The sequence below is a fragment of the Opisthocomus hoazin genome, chromosome 1 (genome assembly GCF_030867145.1).
Source record: "Opisthocomus hoazin isolate bOpiHoa1 chromosome 1, bOpiHoa1.hap1, whole genome shotgun sequence".
NCBI lineage: Eukaryota > Metazoa > Chordata > Aves > Opisthocomiformes > Opisthocomidae > Opisthocomus > Opisthocomus hoazin.
In genome coordinates this window covers 48,461,666-48,477,680 of record NC_134414.1, presented here as the reverse complement: position 1 = coordinate 48,477,680, position 16,015 = coordinate 48,461,666, and the positions used below count along the sequence as shown (strand labels likewise).

Below are 16,015 nucleotides of genomic sequence, written 5' to 3'. Positions count from 1 at the left end.
AATAGATACAGTATTACGAATTCTGACCAGGTGAAGATTTTTCTGCTGGGGTAGACGATCAGTATAAGCTACCATAAGTGCAAAATGTTTAAAACTCTTTTGCCTTCTCTCTCTGATGTATTTATTTGTGAAATGCAGTACTGTTGACTTCTGTGCTGCCACTTTACACCAGGTGCCAAGCATGCCTGGTCAGCCTCATCTGCTTGCCAGCACTCTGGGGAAAAGGGTGTGGGACAGGTTATGTGTTGCTGAATGAATGACAGCTGACGAGTGTTGCACAGACACATCACTGTCTATTAATTTTCTGTTTCGGCATCCAATTCATGCTGTCAGCAGATTACCAAGAACATGGGCCACACGACAAGGCAGCAGGAGCGTTGATGCTTAGTCCCCTATAATTGCAACGTGGCTAGATAGGGACTTCTTGAAAATGTTGACTTAATTTTTTTTTTTCTTGAAGACAATGAATATTAGAAGTATTAACTGGACACAGACCAGGAAAAATAGGATGAATACAGTGCGGTTCCAGATATTACCATAAAACCTGTTCTTCAGAAAATTACAAGTTACCAGCTGTGCACTAATCAAGAATTTCCTTCTTACTACTGTTAATGCTTACAAAAAGGCAGTGGTGTTATTTCAGCTGACAATGACAGAAATGCTAATATTATTGATACTCCTTATTTTTTAAATCACCTTAAATCCCAAAGTAATAGATTTTTCAAGTTTCATGAAAAACTTCCAGAGAATTATTAATCCAAATCATGTGGCACTTGAAATGGTCCAGGAAAATCTAGCAAAATGTAATTGTTACATTCTGTAATGTTTTTTCTCTGCATTTTGCAGTAGCCATAAAGAGACAGTTGAAGTATAGGGAGAAACAGGCAGCACATAAATAAGTATGCGTGCTGTGGATATATTACCTTGTGTATTGCTTTTATCAGTTGAGATGTGCATATTTATGCCTATAATTCTGGAAATATGAGTTTTAGTGTACAGTACATTAATTATGCATTATTTAAGTCCAATCCCTAATTTAAAGTTTGATGTTAATCAGAAATTTAGCTCAAACTCAAAATGCTTGGCTTGATTTTTGATTCTGCATACATTTAGGAAAGCTAGATGTACAGTCAGGCTACCTAGGCAAGGGAGCCAGCTTCTGTGGCCAACGCAGTAAAAGAGATTAAATGGCTGGTATCATGAATGGTGGGATTTGATTTCCTAAGCAGGTATCCCTTTACTACACAGATTATTATTTACACCCCTCAATACGACTTTAGAAAAAGCTCAGAATGACACTTGTGAACCTACAGGGAGACACATTTACACAATCCTCCAGATACACTTATGCATATAAGCGGTTCTCATAGAATTGCTATGAAGCCAAGAAACATTCTTTTTAGCACTCAGTATTGCCTGGCTGATGGAGTGGAGCTAGCAGAGTACTAATTGAGACATTTGACATGAACCAGTAAAATACCTTTATACTTTTTTTCAGTATCCAAAGCACAGATGGTCTTAATCTGCATCCGATCCCTGCCAGTAGCATATAAGGATCTTCAAAAAAGAAATAATGGACATAGTTCTCATAACTAAGAACTCCAGGTTATAATATTATAAAATGCCTCGTATTTATAATAATATATTGTTTTAAAAATGCTATAAAAATACTTAGTGTACCCTTCTAACCATGATTTATATTTAGGAATTTATATTTCTTTAGGGTTAATTAATATAAGTTACTGTCAGGTGTTCAAGATATTTGTACTATATAATTATCAGTTATATGCAGAATCATCTCTGAATATCCCATTTCTTCTTTATTCCCGACCATTCTATGCACTTTAAAAAATTGTGTGAAAAATGCTGTGAGTGAACAGAATTTTTATTACGGGGGCAGAGAAACCATATAATTTTGTATGTGCATTATGTGTTATGATGCCAAAGAACACAAAGTGGAAGTATCACTGGCATTTTAACATTCAATTCTATCGTAAAATACATTTGTTTAAAACTATGAATGATAATTTATTCTGAAATATTACAAAACCCTTAAATAAATTGACAAATACTGCTTGACCCAGCCCTAATCAGTAATAGGCTGCAAAATAAGATAAAGGTTATTAAAATAATCCTTTTATTAAAAGAGAAAATTAGATAAGTTGCACTGATTGACTCTGAGGCCCTCCTAGGGACATGTAAAATGAAGAATAAACTCAACTTGATCTAGTCCAAAAAGCCTGAAGAAATCCTCACAGCTGGAACATCACCACTAATTACATTTTTGCTTTTTGGATCTATTTTGCCAACTCTTTCCATTCATTTATAGTGATGTTATACCAGTAATTCCTTAACAAAACTAAACAACATGATCTTTAAAGAACGTATTTTTGTATATTTGCTATTCACAGCTATAAATTTAATTTGCATTGAAGCACAGTTCTTGAAATACTACAAGAATTACTTGTACAAAATACACTGTGTTAAAAACCCACAGTTTGGCTGTTTTGTTTATTTCTTGCTGAGTCAGTATAAATTTCTTGCTCCTGGGTGCTCTTTCTCCCGTCCTTCACCACACAATCCCAATCCTATTATCACTTTCCAAAGTGTGCAGGCACCTTGACTGTCCTTCTTTCCCATTTTTTCAACTCAGCATTCCCTGGCTTCTTGATTAGTCCCTGTCTCCTTGTCAAGTCATCTCTGTTTCCAGACCCCCACATCCCATTCCAGCCTCCTTTTTTTTGTCTGTGTTTATACATAAATTGGCTTACAAAGTATCAACATAGAAGGGATATCACTGAACCTGGGAGAAAGAGAGGTCCCTAATCTTGTGTTTGAGGGGTGATTGTACATCTGGCTCTGATTTGCCATTACAGAGACAACTCCAGCTGCAGTATGCTTCGAGACTGTGTGCAGCAGTGAAGAATGATCTGTAGGGACTACATTTTCTTTAAAAGGATTAAAGAAATACTGGAAATGTATTAATTGCAACTCTTTTTTCAAAAAAGGACAAGCATCAAGTTAGAATATTGTATTGTCAGTGGTTAAAATCAGACAGGATTGTCAGTAAATACAAGTCTTAGCGTTAGTGGACATCTAAACCTACCTCCAAAGCGGACATAACAAACCAGATTCTTGCGTACTTTTATTCTTTTGTAGTCCTTTACATCAAGTGAAAGTCTGCATATTTTGAAGCCATGCCACTTATGGAAATTGTCCATAATCATAGAATCATAGGTTGGAAAAGACCTCTAAGATCATCAAGTCCAACCATCCACCCAACAACACCATGCCTACTAAACCATGTCCTGAAGTGCTACATCTACAAGTTTTTTGAACCCCTCCAGCGATGGTGATTCAACCACTTCCCTGGGCAGCCTATTCCAATGCCTGACCGCTCTCTCAGTAAAGAAATTTTTCCTAATATCTAATCTAAACCTCCCCTGACGCAACTTGAGGCCATTGCTTCATGTCCTATTGCTAGCCACCTGGGAGAAGAGACCAACACCTGCCTCACTACAACCACCTTTCAGGTAGTTGTAGACAGCAATAGGGTTCCCCCTCAGCCTCCTCTTCTCCAGACTAAACAGCTCCAGCTCCCTCAGCCGCTCCTCATAAGACTTGTAATGGTAGAAGTGAAATACAGATGTTTGAGTTCTGTAAGACATATTTGCACAATTGTATTTGACTGTACCAGGTGTAAAGCCATCATGTGCAATGTACACATCCAAGAAATACAGACTTAGTAGCTATGGTCCTTTCCATTTAAGCTTTTAATTTTTTAGTCATATTTCATTATTGGCGAGTTACTATTTCCAAAGTCCTCAGGCAAACACACCAAGCCAAGAAATAGAACTCAGTGGACAGAATTTACAGTGGTACAGTGAACGGTGAGAGCACCAGCCTCTTTGAAATGTTACAGAAATAACAACCAGTTAGTCAGGTTAGTTGAATATTTTCTATTTTCCGCTTATTTCCAGCTGCCACGGTTGCAAATATTTTAGTTTCAGAGTATCTGGGTGTCCTGTAGAACTGTTTTTAGCATAAGAAGAAGAAACTAAATTGTAGATTGAAAAAAAATAGGTTTTTGTAAGAGTTAGCTTGAGTACATTCCTTTTACAGTTCGTAACATCCTTCACAGTCATCTCACATTGCCCCTGGTTATGTGCAGGGAGAATCTTGACTGACCAAATCTATAAAGCAGCCAAATGATACAGGAATTGAGCAAGAGGATTTTTTTTTTAATCTGCATGAAGTTGGTAAACATTTCAGCTCAGCACATGGGACACCCTGTTCTTTTGTGTTAACATAAATCAACAATTACAGATGAATTAAAATAGAAGAGCTTCTCACACCTGAAAGCTTTAGCTCCGAGGAAGGTGAAATACAAAACTTTGTACTAAAAGGTGTTTGACAGCATAAACCAAAATCATATTAAGCCAAACAGAATAGATTGTTTCCACAAAAATGTATGCACCAGATTTATGATGGTAAAAAGTGAAAACAGAATCCTATTTCGTCATTCAAATGGTAAGAGTGAGCCTTTTCAGAAACAAATACATGTGAAATATTTTACAGAGAACAAAAAAGCATCAAGATGTATTACAAAGAACCATTAAATGATTGCAGAGAGGCAGTAATCTGTATAGTATTTTTTAGAGCCAGCTATTATCACTTGCTTTCAAATCCTGGCAATATCAATATTCTCCAGTTTGATTGGTGACTGGTCTGAACTTATCCTACTTGCTTTTAGGAACAAAGACAAGAGAATGGCTACCTCTATTCATCTATTATTGTTTAAATAGCTGTCACAGCTTCCAGGATGTCTGTTTCCATGTTATCTGGTGAAAGAATAAAATAGAATGCAAACAAACCAAATACAGTGAAAAATGTTCGTTGTACTTGGCCCAAACCAGCTGCTGTTTGCAGATAAAATCTGGTTCAAACAAAACCAGGTGAATTTTGGAAATTGAGAAACAATGGATGGAGTGGATGTAACATTTACTAATATTTTAAAGATATGTGTCGCATGGAGACTTGTTTATTAGAATGATTTAGTTCATGTGTCAAGGCACATATTCATCTCTGCTCAGATACTGTGGAGGCCTGGGTAACAGCTTGTCTGATCTGTGTTTATTTGTTAATTTATAACATCGCAGTTCCCAGCACAAGCCAAGGCAGGCCCTGACGCTTCTTTGTTCTGCCTTGTTCTTTCTTCCCCCCCTGCCCTTCTCTTTACACTGTTGTGCTCCCAACTCCAACAATGGAGTTGTAGATTGGCCCTCTTTCCCCTCTTGCCCTGTCTCGTCTTCGAATGTTTCCTTTGATGCGTTCAGAGTGAAAATGCCAGATCTCTGTCTCCCAGCAAGGGGTCATCGTTTTTGCTAGTAGGTTAAGAGGAACAGTAGTAGTTCCTCTGCAACAGTTTAAAAGATGTTAAGTTAACAATTATTCGGAAACGAAGATATACCACCGTGTTGCAAAAAGAGGGCTTTGCAGGAATGGAATATTTTTAAATGCCTTAATTGCAAGAGGTCATATCATTTTGCTACTAAGATATGCGACTATGTTTTAATTGGCTGTGTTTACAATGTGGTTTTTCTTAAAAATGCATTTTTTTCAAGATTCCCTCAGTCATCGCTTATCTCACATCCACAAATATCCATGCTTCCTGTGTATAATATGTTTCAAACATACTTACACTCAAAGTTTATTTCACATGGGACATCAAGAAAACAAACTCACATTAGTCTGACTTTTTTTTCTGAGTTGACGTTTCATTAAAATAAGTTCATAGTAAGTTCAGCTCCCTAGTCTTACCCTTCAGTGTAAATTTGGTTTTGTTATTTATTATAACATAAGAGTTTGGATGTTATTTTGAGTTCATACCGTTCTGCATAACTTTTTTGAAGTTACTTTGCCTATTGCAAGACCATGACACGCATTATTAGGAAAGTGTTTGAAAACTTCACAACATGTTTTGAGCATGCACAAAATACAGCAAACATAGCAAGTATTTAATGTTAAAGTAGTAATACAATAAAAAAATGAATCCCTTGCTTAAGTTCTGTGACAAGACCTGTGTTAGGAACTTTCTGTATCTCAACAGTTGCATGGAAGAGCATACTTTTAAAGTGAATGATGGCCTATGAAATTTTTAAGTGGGTCAGTTTTATCTAGTATTAAAATACTTTGACAATTTGAAACCTAAAATATTAGTAAGTTTTTAAGTTGTCTTAGAAAGTATGAGAGGTCATTGGTCCATTTCTTTGACAAACCTAGAGGCAAATGATGTCTTTTTTTAGTTTGTTTTCTCATTTATATGAATCAACTCCACCATGCATACTAGTGATTAGACTCTTTCTACTGATATAAAGAAGTCTTTAGCCAAAAAACTCAGTAACATAACAAAGAAGCGGTTTTGTAATATTTAATTTTTTTTTTGATGGTGGGTAGGAATCATTTGGGGAAGCCGTATTTGCAGCAGATGAAAATATTGTCTATCCAGTTTTGTTTAAGTTTTGGGTTGTTTCTTTTGGTTAATGAAAGCATAACAATTCTGACAGCAGTTTGGAAAAAAACATTTAGTAATGATTTCTCACACTAGAGTAGGGTTTGAGAAGATGAACTAGCAGGATGATCTGAAAACATTAATCTAATTTGCAATACCCAGGAATACCTAATTTATTTTTTCTAGTGAAGTGGTGAATATTTCTATAGTATTTTAAAAGTTGGGAAGAAAAGAAACAATTCACATCTAGGGCCAAATTTTAGTATGTTACTCCAAAATCCATGTTGCTGTGAATTAGCATGATGACAGAGGATACATCCATGGAGTACGTTTTTCAGAACCTGCTTTGAATCTCGGTAAGGTAGATAAGAAGTAGTTCGGTAATCTACAGCCAGTTTTTCTCAGCACTTTGCGACAAGACTGGAAACTGTAGCTGAAAAAACCTTTTATGGTCTGAAGCTTTCCTTGGTCAATGTCAATTCATTTCATAAAGCTTATCTTGGTAAGCTTTTGAATTATGACTGTATGAAAAAGCAGTAACTGTAGCACAAATTGTGAAAATAGGGGACGTGTAATGGTGTCTTACTCCTTGTGTAAGCTACCCTCAGGCTGAGCCACAGAACAGCTTTCGTGGTAGGACTGGTCTCACCAAAAGTAGGTCTCTGCATCTGACCTAGTCAATTTAGGCTCATCTTACAGTCAACAGACACTTCTAGAAAAAAATTTGTCTCCTCCTCCAGTAGATGCCTGTGATAGTTCAGATGGATTAGTACCTTAAACTGGTGTCTGCTTATCTCCACTGGCTGTGGAAGAACTAAGTGGGACCAGCCCAGAAGCAAATGTCCAAGTGCCTATTTGGATATTTCTGTGATGGAACGTAGTGGGTGAGACTTTTACTCGAGCACAGTAAATACTGGCCAGCACAACAGAGCTGGTGAGGAGATTGGGCAAGAAATCTGCACCTGAACATGGTTGGTGGAGATTAATTCCTTCTGGAGTAATGGTGGATAGGGACTGTCAAAATGAACTGGGACTTGGAGTTGTGGTTTTCCGGTCCTGGGGTCGTCAAAGCCTACACTCTAAACCTTTGTTGCAGCAAATTTCAGTTTTCCTAGTGCTAGACTATGTCCACTTTGGAAAATACCGTACTCCAGTCAAAGAGAGAGCTAGCTCCTTTTAGGCAACTAGGATCAGAACTTTCGTGTAATACAATTTGTAATGTACATAATGGAATAAATAAAGAAATACAACTATTATTGAAACTATAATTTTAAAAAGTGCAGAAAGAAAGAGAAATTAGAATACCCCAAAATGTAGATTTCTTATAATGATCAAAGCCCAAATAGAAAAGAACAAGTCTGACAAGCTTCTGTAGTCAGATAGCTGTGCAGAGATCTGCATAATACCAAGACTACGTTCTGATGTCCTTGTATTGCACTGAGATACATCAATGTGTGTCAGTTAATGACTGAGCCCTTGGTAAGAACAGTATGTATAGATAGATGTATCTATGTATAGATAGTTTTCCTTTTGAAGAATTCAGATTAACATCTGGTGCAAAGAAATTGACCTAAATTTCTGTATCGTATCAACAGTAGTCTAAAAATATTTCAAAAAGTAAAAAAAGTGAAGAGGATATTGAAGTTTCTATTAATTGGGATTTTTTTTAATTTTTTTCCCTGCACTTACTTGATAATCCGTTCACAGATTATCTGTGAAACTTTTAATCTTAGAAGTCTTCAAGCTGTGGGAGTTTTTTCCTGTTGTGATGTCAGAACTGATCAGATCTGATTGCTACAAAGATCCCACTAAGGAGTTCAGCACTAATTGGTAGAAGATGTCCGTGCTTAAAAAAATTAGGCCATTGATTGTAACCATGCTGTTAATTTCATGTATTGTTCAGAGCATGTTTCAATTGTGGAAATCAGGTGTACTTTGTTGTTTAAACATGCATTGAGGGGCTGTAGTTTTTCTCGGTGTTGCAGAATCTTCTAAGCTATAAGTGAAACCATTAAGAGCGGGAAGGGTTAATTGTATGGGAAGCCTCATATTCAAATACTTCTCGTATACAAAATATATGCCATGCTAGAAAATATTCTATTGTCAATCCAAATAGAACACCAACTAAAATGAGATAATTGGGAAGGTGCCCATAAAGTCAGTCTGAATATATTATCACAAGTATATGTGAGATAATATTTGTTTTAAAAAGATTCTATGGCACTGTAAACTCAGTCTCATTAGAGACTGCATTTAAAAGGCTTATAAAGTTACTCATTAATGTTATCTTGTTGTATCTCCACAGCTTTTTCATTAAAGAAAATTCAGCAGAAAGCATTTTCTCCTGATAGCAGGAACCAATTTGCAATAAATGTTCTGGAAACCACTAGGGAAGCCATTACTGAGGTCTAATAAAAACAGACAAGCGTAACTTGTTCTATATTTTTGTTTCAATCACATACAGATGAGACCCCGCTCTCCACACCAACCGCAAGAGACAGCCTTGACAAACTTTCTCTAACTGGGCATGGGCAACCACTACCTCCGGGTTTTCCATCTCCTTTTCTATTCCCTGATGGATTGTCCTCCATAGAGACCCTTCTGACTAACATCCAGGTAGGCCTTTCTGTAGATCAGCTTAAAGGATGGAGAGGAGCCAGTTGCAGATTTGTTGAAGTTAATACAACCATTCTAGCTTAATCAGTTCGTAAGATTATTTGGATCAGCTAATTTACTGAAAGTTCCTAATAATTTAGGTATTAAAGGAACCACAGCAAATAAATGAATTTAGAAGCTGTCAGATACAGTACATAAAAATACAGAGTGTATGTGAAACCACAGCAGAGAATTCAATGAAAATTACATTGGTGTGTTTAACAACATTTGTCTCAAATGCTCTTTTTATTACAGGCTAATGAAATGTATCTTACTGTTTAACTTTATTTCATTTACTAAGCAGAGAAACATTTCTTTAATAAACAGTTATTTTAAATTGCTGGAGTGCCAAGGTGGAAGTGATATTTAAAGCTATTTGAAATGTGTCTCCCATAAAAGCATTCACAAAAAGCACTTCTTTTATAAATAAGCTCATTTCACTTGAAGTACTGTCTTCAAAGAGCAGACTTCAAAGGGTATTACCAAATTTTCTGCAGATTTCCTATTCAGTAGTAGTGATGTCTATTGTGTGTACAGTACTGCCTGATTCAAATATTGCTTAAGGTTTCATTGAGGAGGTTGTGGAGTCCCCTTCTCTGGAGATATTCAAGACCCGCCTGGACAAGGTCCTGTGCAGCCTGCTGTAGGTGACCCTGCTTCAGCAGGAGGGTTGGACTAGATGACCCACAGAGGTCCCTTCCAACCCCTACTATTCTGTGATTCTGTGATTCTGTGATTCTGTGATTCTGTGTTTCTGTGATTCTGTATACACTAGCATGTAGCTTGGAGCCAAGATGTTAGTGTTTCCTATTAGAATGAGGAATTTTTTTGTCCACAAATTCAGTGATCATGTGTTCCCCAGATGCAACTTTTGCAACAACGGTTGTGTGTTGCATGCGGGAGCAAAACAATAGTGCGGGAAATAATGCAGCCGTATTGTACCCGTTCCAAATAAGCCTCGTCTGTGCAGCTGCGAACTTCTAATGTGTTTGTCACAGTATTTTTCCCTGCTCATTCCTGCAAATACATGAAATCAACTGTATTCTATTCAGCAAAGGCTATGACAGGGTAGGGCCAAATCCTGCACACTACTTGCTTAAGCAATCTCATTAAAGTTTATGGCACTTCAGACTTGTTTTATGGAAAGTATATGATCCATTCATTAGTGGTGTTATGAGGTCTAATAATGAAAAAAATACTGCTATTTAAGAGTTAAATATTTCTGTGTCTGCCTGATCTGAAAAAACGTATTTATGATTCCTTTTTGTGGTTCTGAGACTTAGGTTCTTAAATATTTAGATTGTAAACCAAGGTAATTCTAGAACAGGTAGCATTCTTCTAACAGATCTCCTGCAATCTGTAAAGAACGTATTTTTTTCTGAAGAAAGAAATACAATTAGCCAAATATATAATGTTTTAGCTGTGCATGAATGTACAGGAAAGTTCTTAGTAATTTTTTTGACAAATGTGTGCACTCAGTGTCTCCAGACAGCCACCTAATGAGCAAAGCATTCAACATCAACAGGTTAGCTGATCTTGTGTTTGAATATGAGAGTGGTGCACTACTTCAGGATAAATGACCAGAATTGATTTGCCAAGAGTGCGTTCAGTTTTGTTTTACAGAAAATGTGAGCGTGAAATTCAGTCATTGCTTTTCTTTTAAAAAAAAAACGAAAACACCCTAATCTTACTTGGAGTGAAGAGAGAAAATAAAAAGACAACATTGAATTGAAACTAGAGACTTCTTTATGCCTCTCTCATTGTGATTTTGTGCTTACTGCTCCTTACTGTAAGGTTCCACATCACAACAAATCATCTATCAGGGTAAACAGGTGGGACAATCTGCCACATGCGATGATGGAGGTTGCCTATGTTTTAGGGATATGATGGTCACATGAATACATAGGCCAGCAGCCTCTGGCTACACCAGTCTGCATGGAAGTGACGGTAGATATCTGTGCTGTGATCCTGTTGTGTATATTCAGCTGTGTGAAGCGCAGGATCCGAAGGATCTGTGTAATACAGACCTTGGGTGCCTCCAGAAAAGTTGCAGAGTCTGTCCTGGTTTAAAATAGAGCAAGATTAGGGTACTCTATGGGCACTAGAGCTCTAATTTTGACCTTTGTGCAGGGGAGGAGGATCCTAAACCTTGCCATGGGGACAGTACTTTTGGGTATATAAGCAAAAATTTCTAAATGCTTTTGATATTTGAGAACAAAAGTCTTGCAGGTGCTGAAGAGCTTAGGTGATTGAACTTGGTGCCTAACTCTACTTCTCTACTTACTTCCATTTCAGAAGTCTGAGTCATCCTTTAAAGTTGGCCACTAAACACAAATGAGTCTGTGTCCTCCATCCATGCTAAAATCAAATGGATAGCCCCTAATCTCTAATTCGTAACATGAGGCAAATGTTAGACAAGCCTATTTGCTGTTGCTGTCACCAGGGGCTGCTAGATAGTTTTATTTCCATTCGTATATCATATATATGTTTTTCTTACTTCTCATAAATACTTCCTGAAACAAAAATGTGTAATTATTTGTACATTTAAAGAGGAGATAACAACAATATACAGTACCCGGAACAACCAGTGTTTATTTCTTGATGAGGACTGCTGAAATGCAAATAATAAACTGTAACAAAATATAATTAAACAAATACACACAAAATAAGGAAATAAGATTGGGGGCATATTTTCTTATTCAGATATATATCTTCACATTTAAAAGGAAGAGAGAATAAATTTCCTGATAGAACTTAAGTTATATGTCCATTCCTTCCTGATGTGTACTTGTTGGTTTCCTCCAGATTAAATGCTGGAGGTCTGTGTGCAGCTGCAGGGAGGGTGAAGGGTGATGGAAGGTGGGTCGGAGCAAAATGCTATGTGGGTGCTAGTGAGAAGGCTAAAGATGTTTCCATACCCCTAGCATGAGTAAGTTCACCTTTTTGAGTCATGGCCCAGTTATGCCAAAGCATGTTACAGCCACAGCCTTTCATAATACTGCAATATTCTTGGGTAATAGTAATGTTATTTTAAGCTTTTAGAGTCTGAATCTTTAATGTCCCTGAGCTGAATTTCCATTCGTATCTAAGGGATGAATTAGTTGCACCCTGATAGCTATGTTTTTCTGTCTTGACTGTATTGTATTGACACAGTCTTGTTGATAAGTATTTTTAAAGAGATATGTAAAGTAAGTTGCAAGTGTCCCATTGATATTAATAAAAGAAATGCATGATTACAAACTAAATTCCCCTATGAAAACAAAGCAAACTACTGGCTTTATTGCTGTGAGTCTCCTGCACTGTTACCTCCTACAGCTACATACAGAAGAGAAAAATGTTGCAAACAGTGGATAAAGTAAAAATCACAGGTTTACTTCGTGTTATTTTATTTGTCTTCTGCTAAAATTCAAGAGAATGATTTTATTTTTCACAGAAAATTTTAATGGAAAAATGTCACTTATGCATTATGCCTTTACCCGTGGTTGAGATATTCAGTCTGTGATATTACAAATATGTCTTTCCGAAGTCATCTGTAGAGATAGTCAAGCTATTGTCTTACCTTGCTTATGTTACTAAGTCAGTAGTCAGTTACAAATAGCAAATATTTAAAAATTTACCTGTGACGCAAAGTTAACTAAAAGTGTATATATTGATTTTTTTTGCAAGCCTTCCACTAGAGAGTTTTAATGATGAATGAATACAAATTCCATATAATTTCCTCATTTTTTAAAGGAGAAGCATTGCTATTTGAAAGTGTTTTCACCATGAATAGGTAGCATTACAAAAGGAGGCCCCTGATCTACAAATCTCTGGAAGCTGGGAGGTTTGACTAGGAACGTTTCACTGTGTGCATGCCTTGTTCTTCTGGTTTTCCTTTTTCACTCACTGTGGGTGGCTGTTGGAAACAGGATGTGATCTTCTAGGTAGACCACTGGACTAGCGAGTAAGGCCATTTGATGTCACACATATCTGTGTAGCTAACTAAATTATGTTAGGTGGAACACACTGTAGATGTAGGTAGAAAGAGAAGGAGCTTCTGTATACCTTCCCCTCCACTCCTTTCAAAATAGGCAACACATTATTAGTATTTTTTTTTAAATAATGATGGGTAATACTGGCTTTAAGATTGAGTTGAGGTTCGGTATATGTTTCGTTTCTGTAGGATCAGTAGACTGCCCTAACATGAAGGTGTTTTCATATATGTTGGAGAATGGGAAGAAACATCAACTATATGTCAATTTAACTTTTTATTTGGGACATTTCTGAAGGTTTCATCAGTGGAAAACATTAAAACAAGTACATTAAAGTAAACAAGCCAAATCAGAATGATCTATAAATCTTTTTTACGTTAGATTGAAATAAAAAAAAATTATAGACAGTGGCACAGAGGGGAAGAATAGCATGCCGTGTTTAAAGCCTCGATCCAGATAGAGCCGTACTGTATTAAAAACAAATCTGGAACCTGAGTATGTTCACTACAATTATCATTATCCAGCCTCCATAACATCTGACCTTCCCTAAAGGGAAATATTTTCTTTTTGTTAATGTCCTGTGTTGCACTGCATTTCCCATTGTCATTGGCAGCATATTGATTTAATATCAGGTTAGAGGATTAGCCATAGCAAATACAAGTTGGACATACTGTATTTTGTATAATCTTTTACAGCTGATCCACTGGGAGAATTAATAGAATTTCATGCATCTCTGAAATTGCTATTCCTGTTCCAAGGGGCGCTGATGATTTTTAAATGCTGTACTTTTTAGTTGTTTTTCTCACCCCTTTCTGCATTGAATATGGGGAGATATTGAATGTTTCCAGTATTTTTGCATTAGAGCTGTCATTGGCAGCAACAGCACTTTTGCATATGCATCAGTTTGGCTCTAGTGCAGAATTTTTTTCACATTGGACGCCTACTGATGTGCACTGATTTAACTTCTAAAAATGAAACTTAATTTTGTGTAGCTTATAAGTAGTCCCTAGTGGGTCTTGGCTCCAAAAAGCTAATATTTTTCAGACATAATCAGCAGCAATAGGTAATGTATTACCATTAGCTACGTTAGCAAGTATAAAAAAAGGAAAGATTGGGGGAGGAAGTGTGGTGGAGAAATTCAATAGAAAATGTAACATGCTCTTAGCAGCTTTGTATTTTGCAGCAATTCTTAATATAAAATCACACACATCAGTGTTGCGCTCTAGCATTATTCTCCATGTTTATTCATAATGATTGTTTCATATTTAAAGAACACCAAAATATTGTGTTTTGTCAGCCAAGGACAATAATAGTTTAATACTAATTTATTTTAAACTGCTACTGATAATACAACCAATCAACACATTAAGTGATGCCAACATTGGCATCTTGCTAAATAATCTCTAAGCTTTGCACCGAGAGTACATCTTTCAAAGATAAGTCAACAAGAGCAATCAGAGCAGAAAATTAGAATTTGGTATCTTAGAATTGAAATACAGCTAAACTAAAGTTTTAATTGGGGTGATCTAAAAGGGCACTTGATGTAATGATCTCTTTCATTTGTTACTAATTGTTTGTTCCTGATGAAGAAGAAACATGTACATGAATGTGGTTGAATTGAGTAAAGATGGCAGTTGCCTTAGCAGTTCGATTTTATTGTTAAACAAGATAGATTGTAAGAATTTGGGAGGAAGGTGTTTGCAGCTTTAAACTTACTCGACAATACACTTTACATCAACAAATACTTTTCGTGTAATTTCACTTCATCCGGTTTATTAGTTATTTGCATAAATCACATGTTCCTGTAAGTGATGAATTGAAGGAGATTAAAATATTCTAGAATTTAAATGTAAGCCAGAAGTAGGTGTTGATAAAAAACACCTACTTCAATTTCTTACTATTTCAAATGCATCCCATATAGAAAACATAGTTTACGGTTGTAAATATAGGAGAATACAGCAGGGAAAGAGAACAGAATTCAGGTGGATGTTAAATTTCTAAAAAATAGATTGGAAAGGCTTTACAGATATTTCAAATTGTATTTTACTTTGTATATGTCTGTAGAGTTTATGTTTACCTTTATGTGGTTTTCCTTAGTAGTCATCCAGGTTTAACATTCCACATGAAATACCTTTGTGTTTTAGCTATTATAGAATAGCATTTGGTTCACAGAATCACAGAATCACAGAATAGTAGGGGTTGGAAGGGACCTCTGTGGGTCATCTAGTCCAACCACCCTGCCGAAGCAGGGTCACCTACAGTAGGCTGCACAGGACCTTGTCCAGGAGGGTCTTGAATATCTCCAGAGAAGGAGAATCCACAGCCTCTCTGGGCAGCCTGTTCCAGTGCTCCGTCACCCTAAGAGTGAAGAAGTTCTTCCTCATGTTCAGACGGAACTTCCTGTCCCTCAGTTTGTGCCCGTTGCCCCTTGTCCTGTCGCTGGGCACCACTGAAGAGAGTTTGGCCCCATCCTCCTGACACCCACCCTTCAGATATTTGTAAGCATTTATAAGATCCCCTGGCAGCCTTCTCTTCTTCAGGCTGAACAAGCCCAGCTCCCTCAGCTTTTCTTTGTATGAGAGATGCTCCAGTCCCCTCACCACTCTCGTAGCCCTCCACTGGACTCTCTCCAGTAGTTCCTCATCTTTCTTGAACTGGGGAGCCCAGAACTGGACAGAGTCTTCCAGATGGGGCCTCACTAGGGCAGAGCAGAGAGGCAGGAGAACCTCCCTCGACCTGCTGGCCACACTCCTCTTTGATGCACCCCAGGACCCTATTGGCCTTCTTGGCAACCCGGACACACTGCTGGCTCATGGTTAACCTGTCATCCACCAGCACTTCCAGGTCCCTCTCCACAGAGCTGCTCTCCAGCAGGTCC

At 37.1% G+C, this 16,015-nt stretch overlaps 1 protein-coding gene across 6 annotated transcripts in view; it reads left to right on the top strand.

The window, feature by feature from the left end:
- DACH1 (dachshund family transcription factor 1) overlaps positions 1 to 16,015 on the top strand; it is a 370,281-nt gene that overhangs the window by 308,954 nt on the left and 45,312 nt on the right. For all 6 annotated transcript variants that reach the window (XM_075422872.1, XM_009937957.2, XM_075422865.1 and 3 more), the window contains one exon: positions 8,976 to 9,127. In XM_075422872.1, coding sequence (XP_075278987.1) covers positions 8,976 to 9,127 — 152 coding nt within the window. The remainder of the gene's footprint in view (positions 1 to 8,975; positions 9,128 to 16,015) is intronic.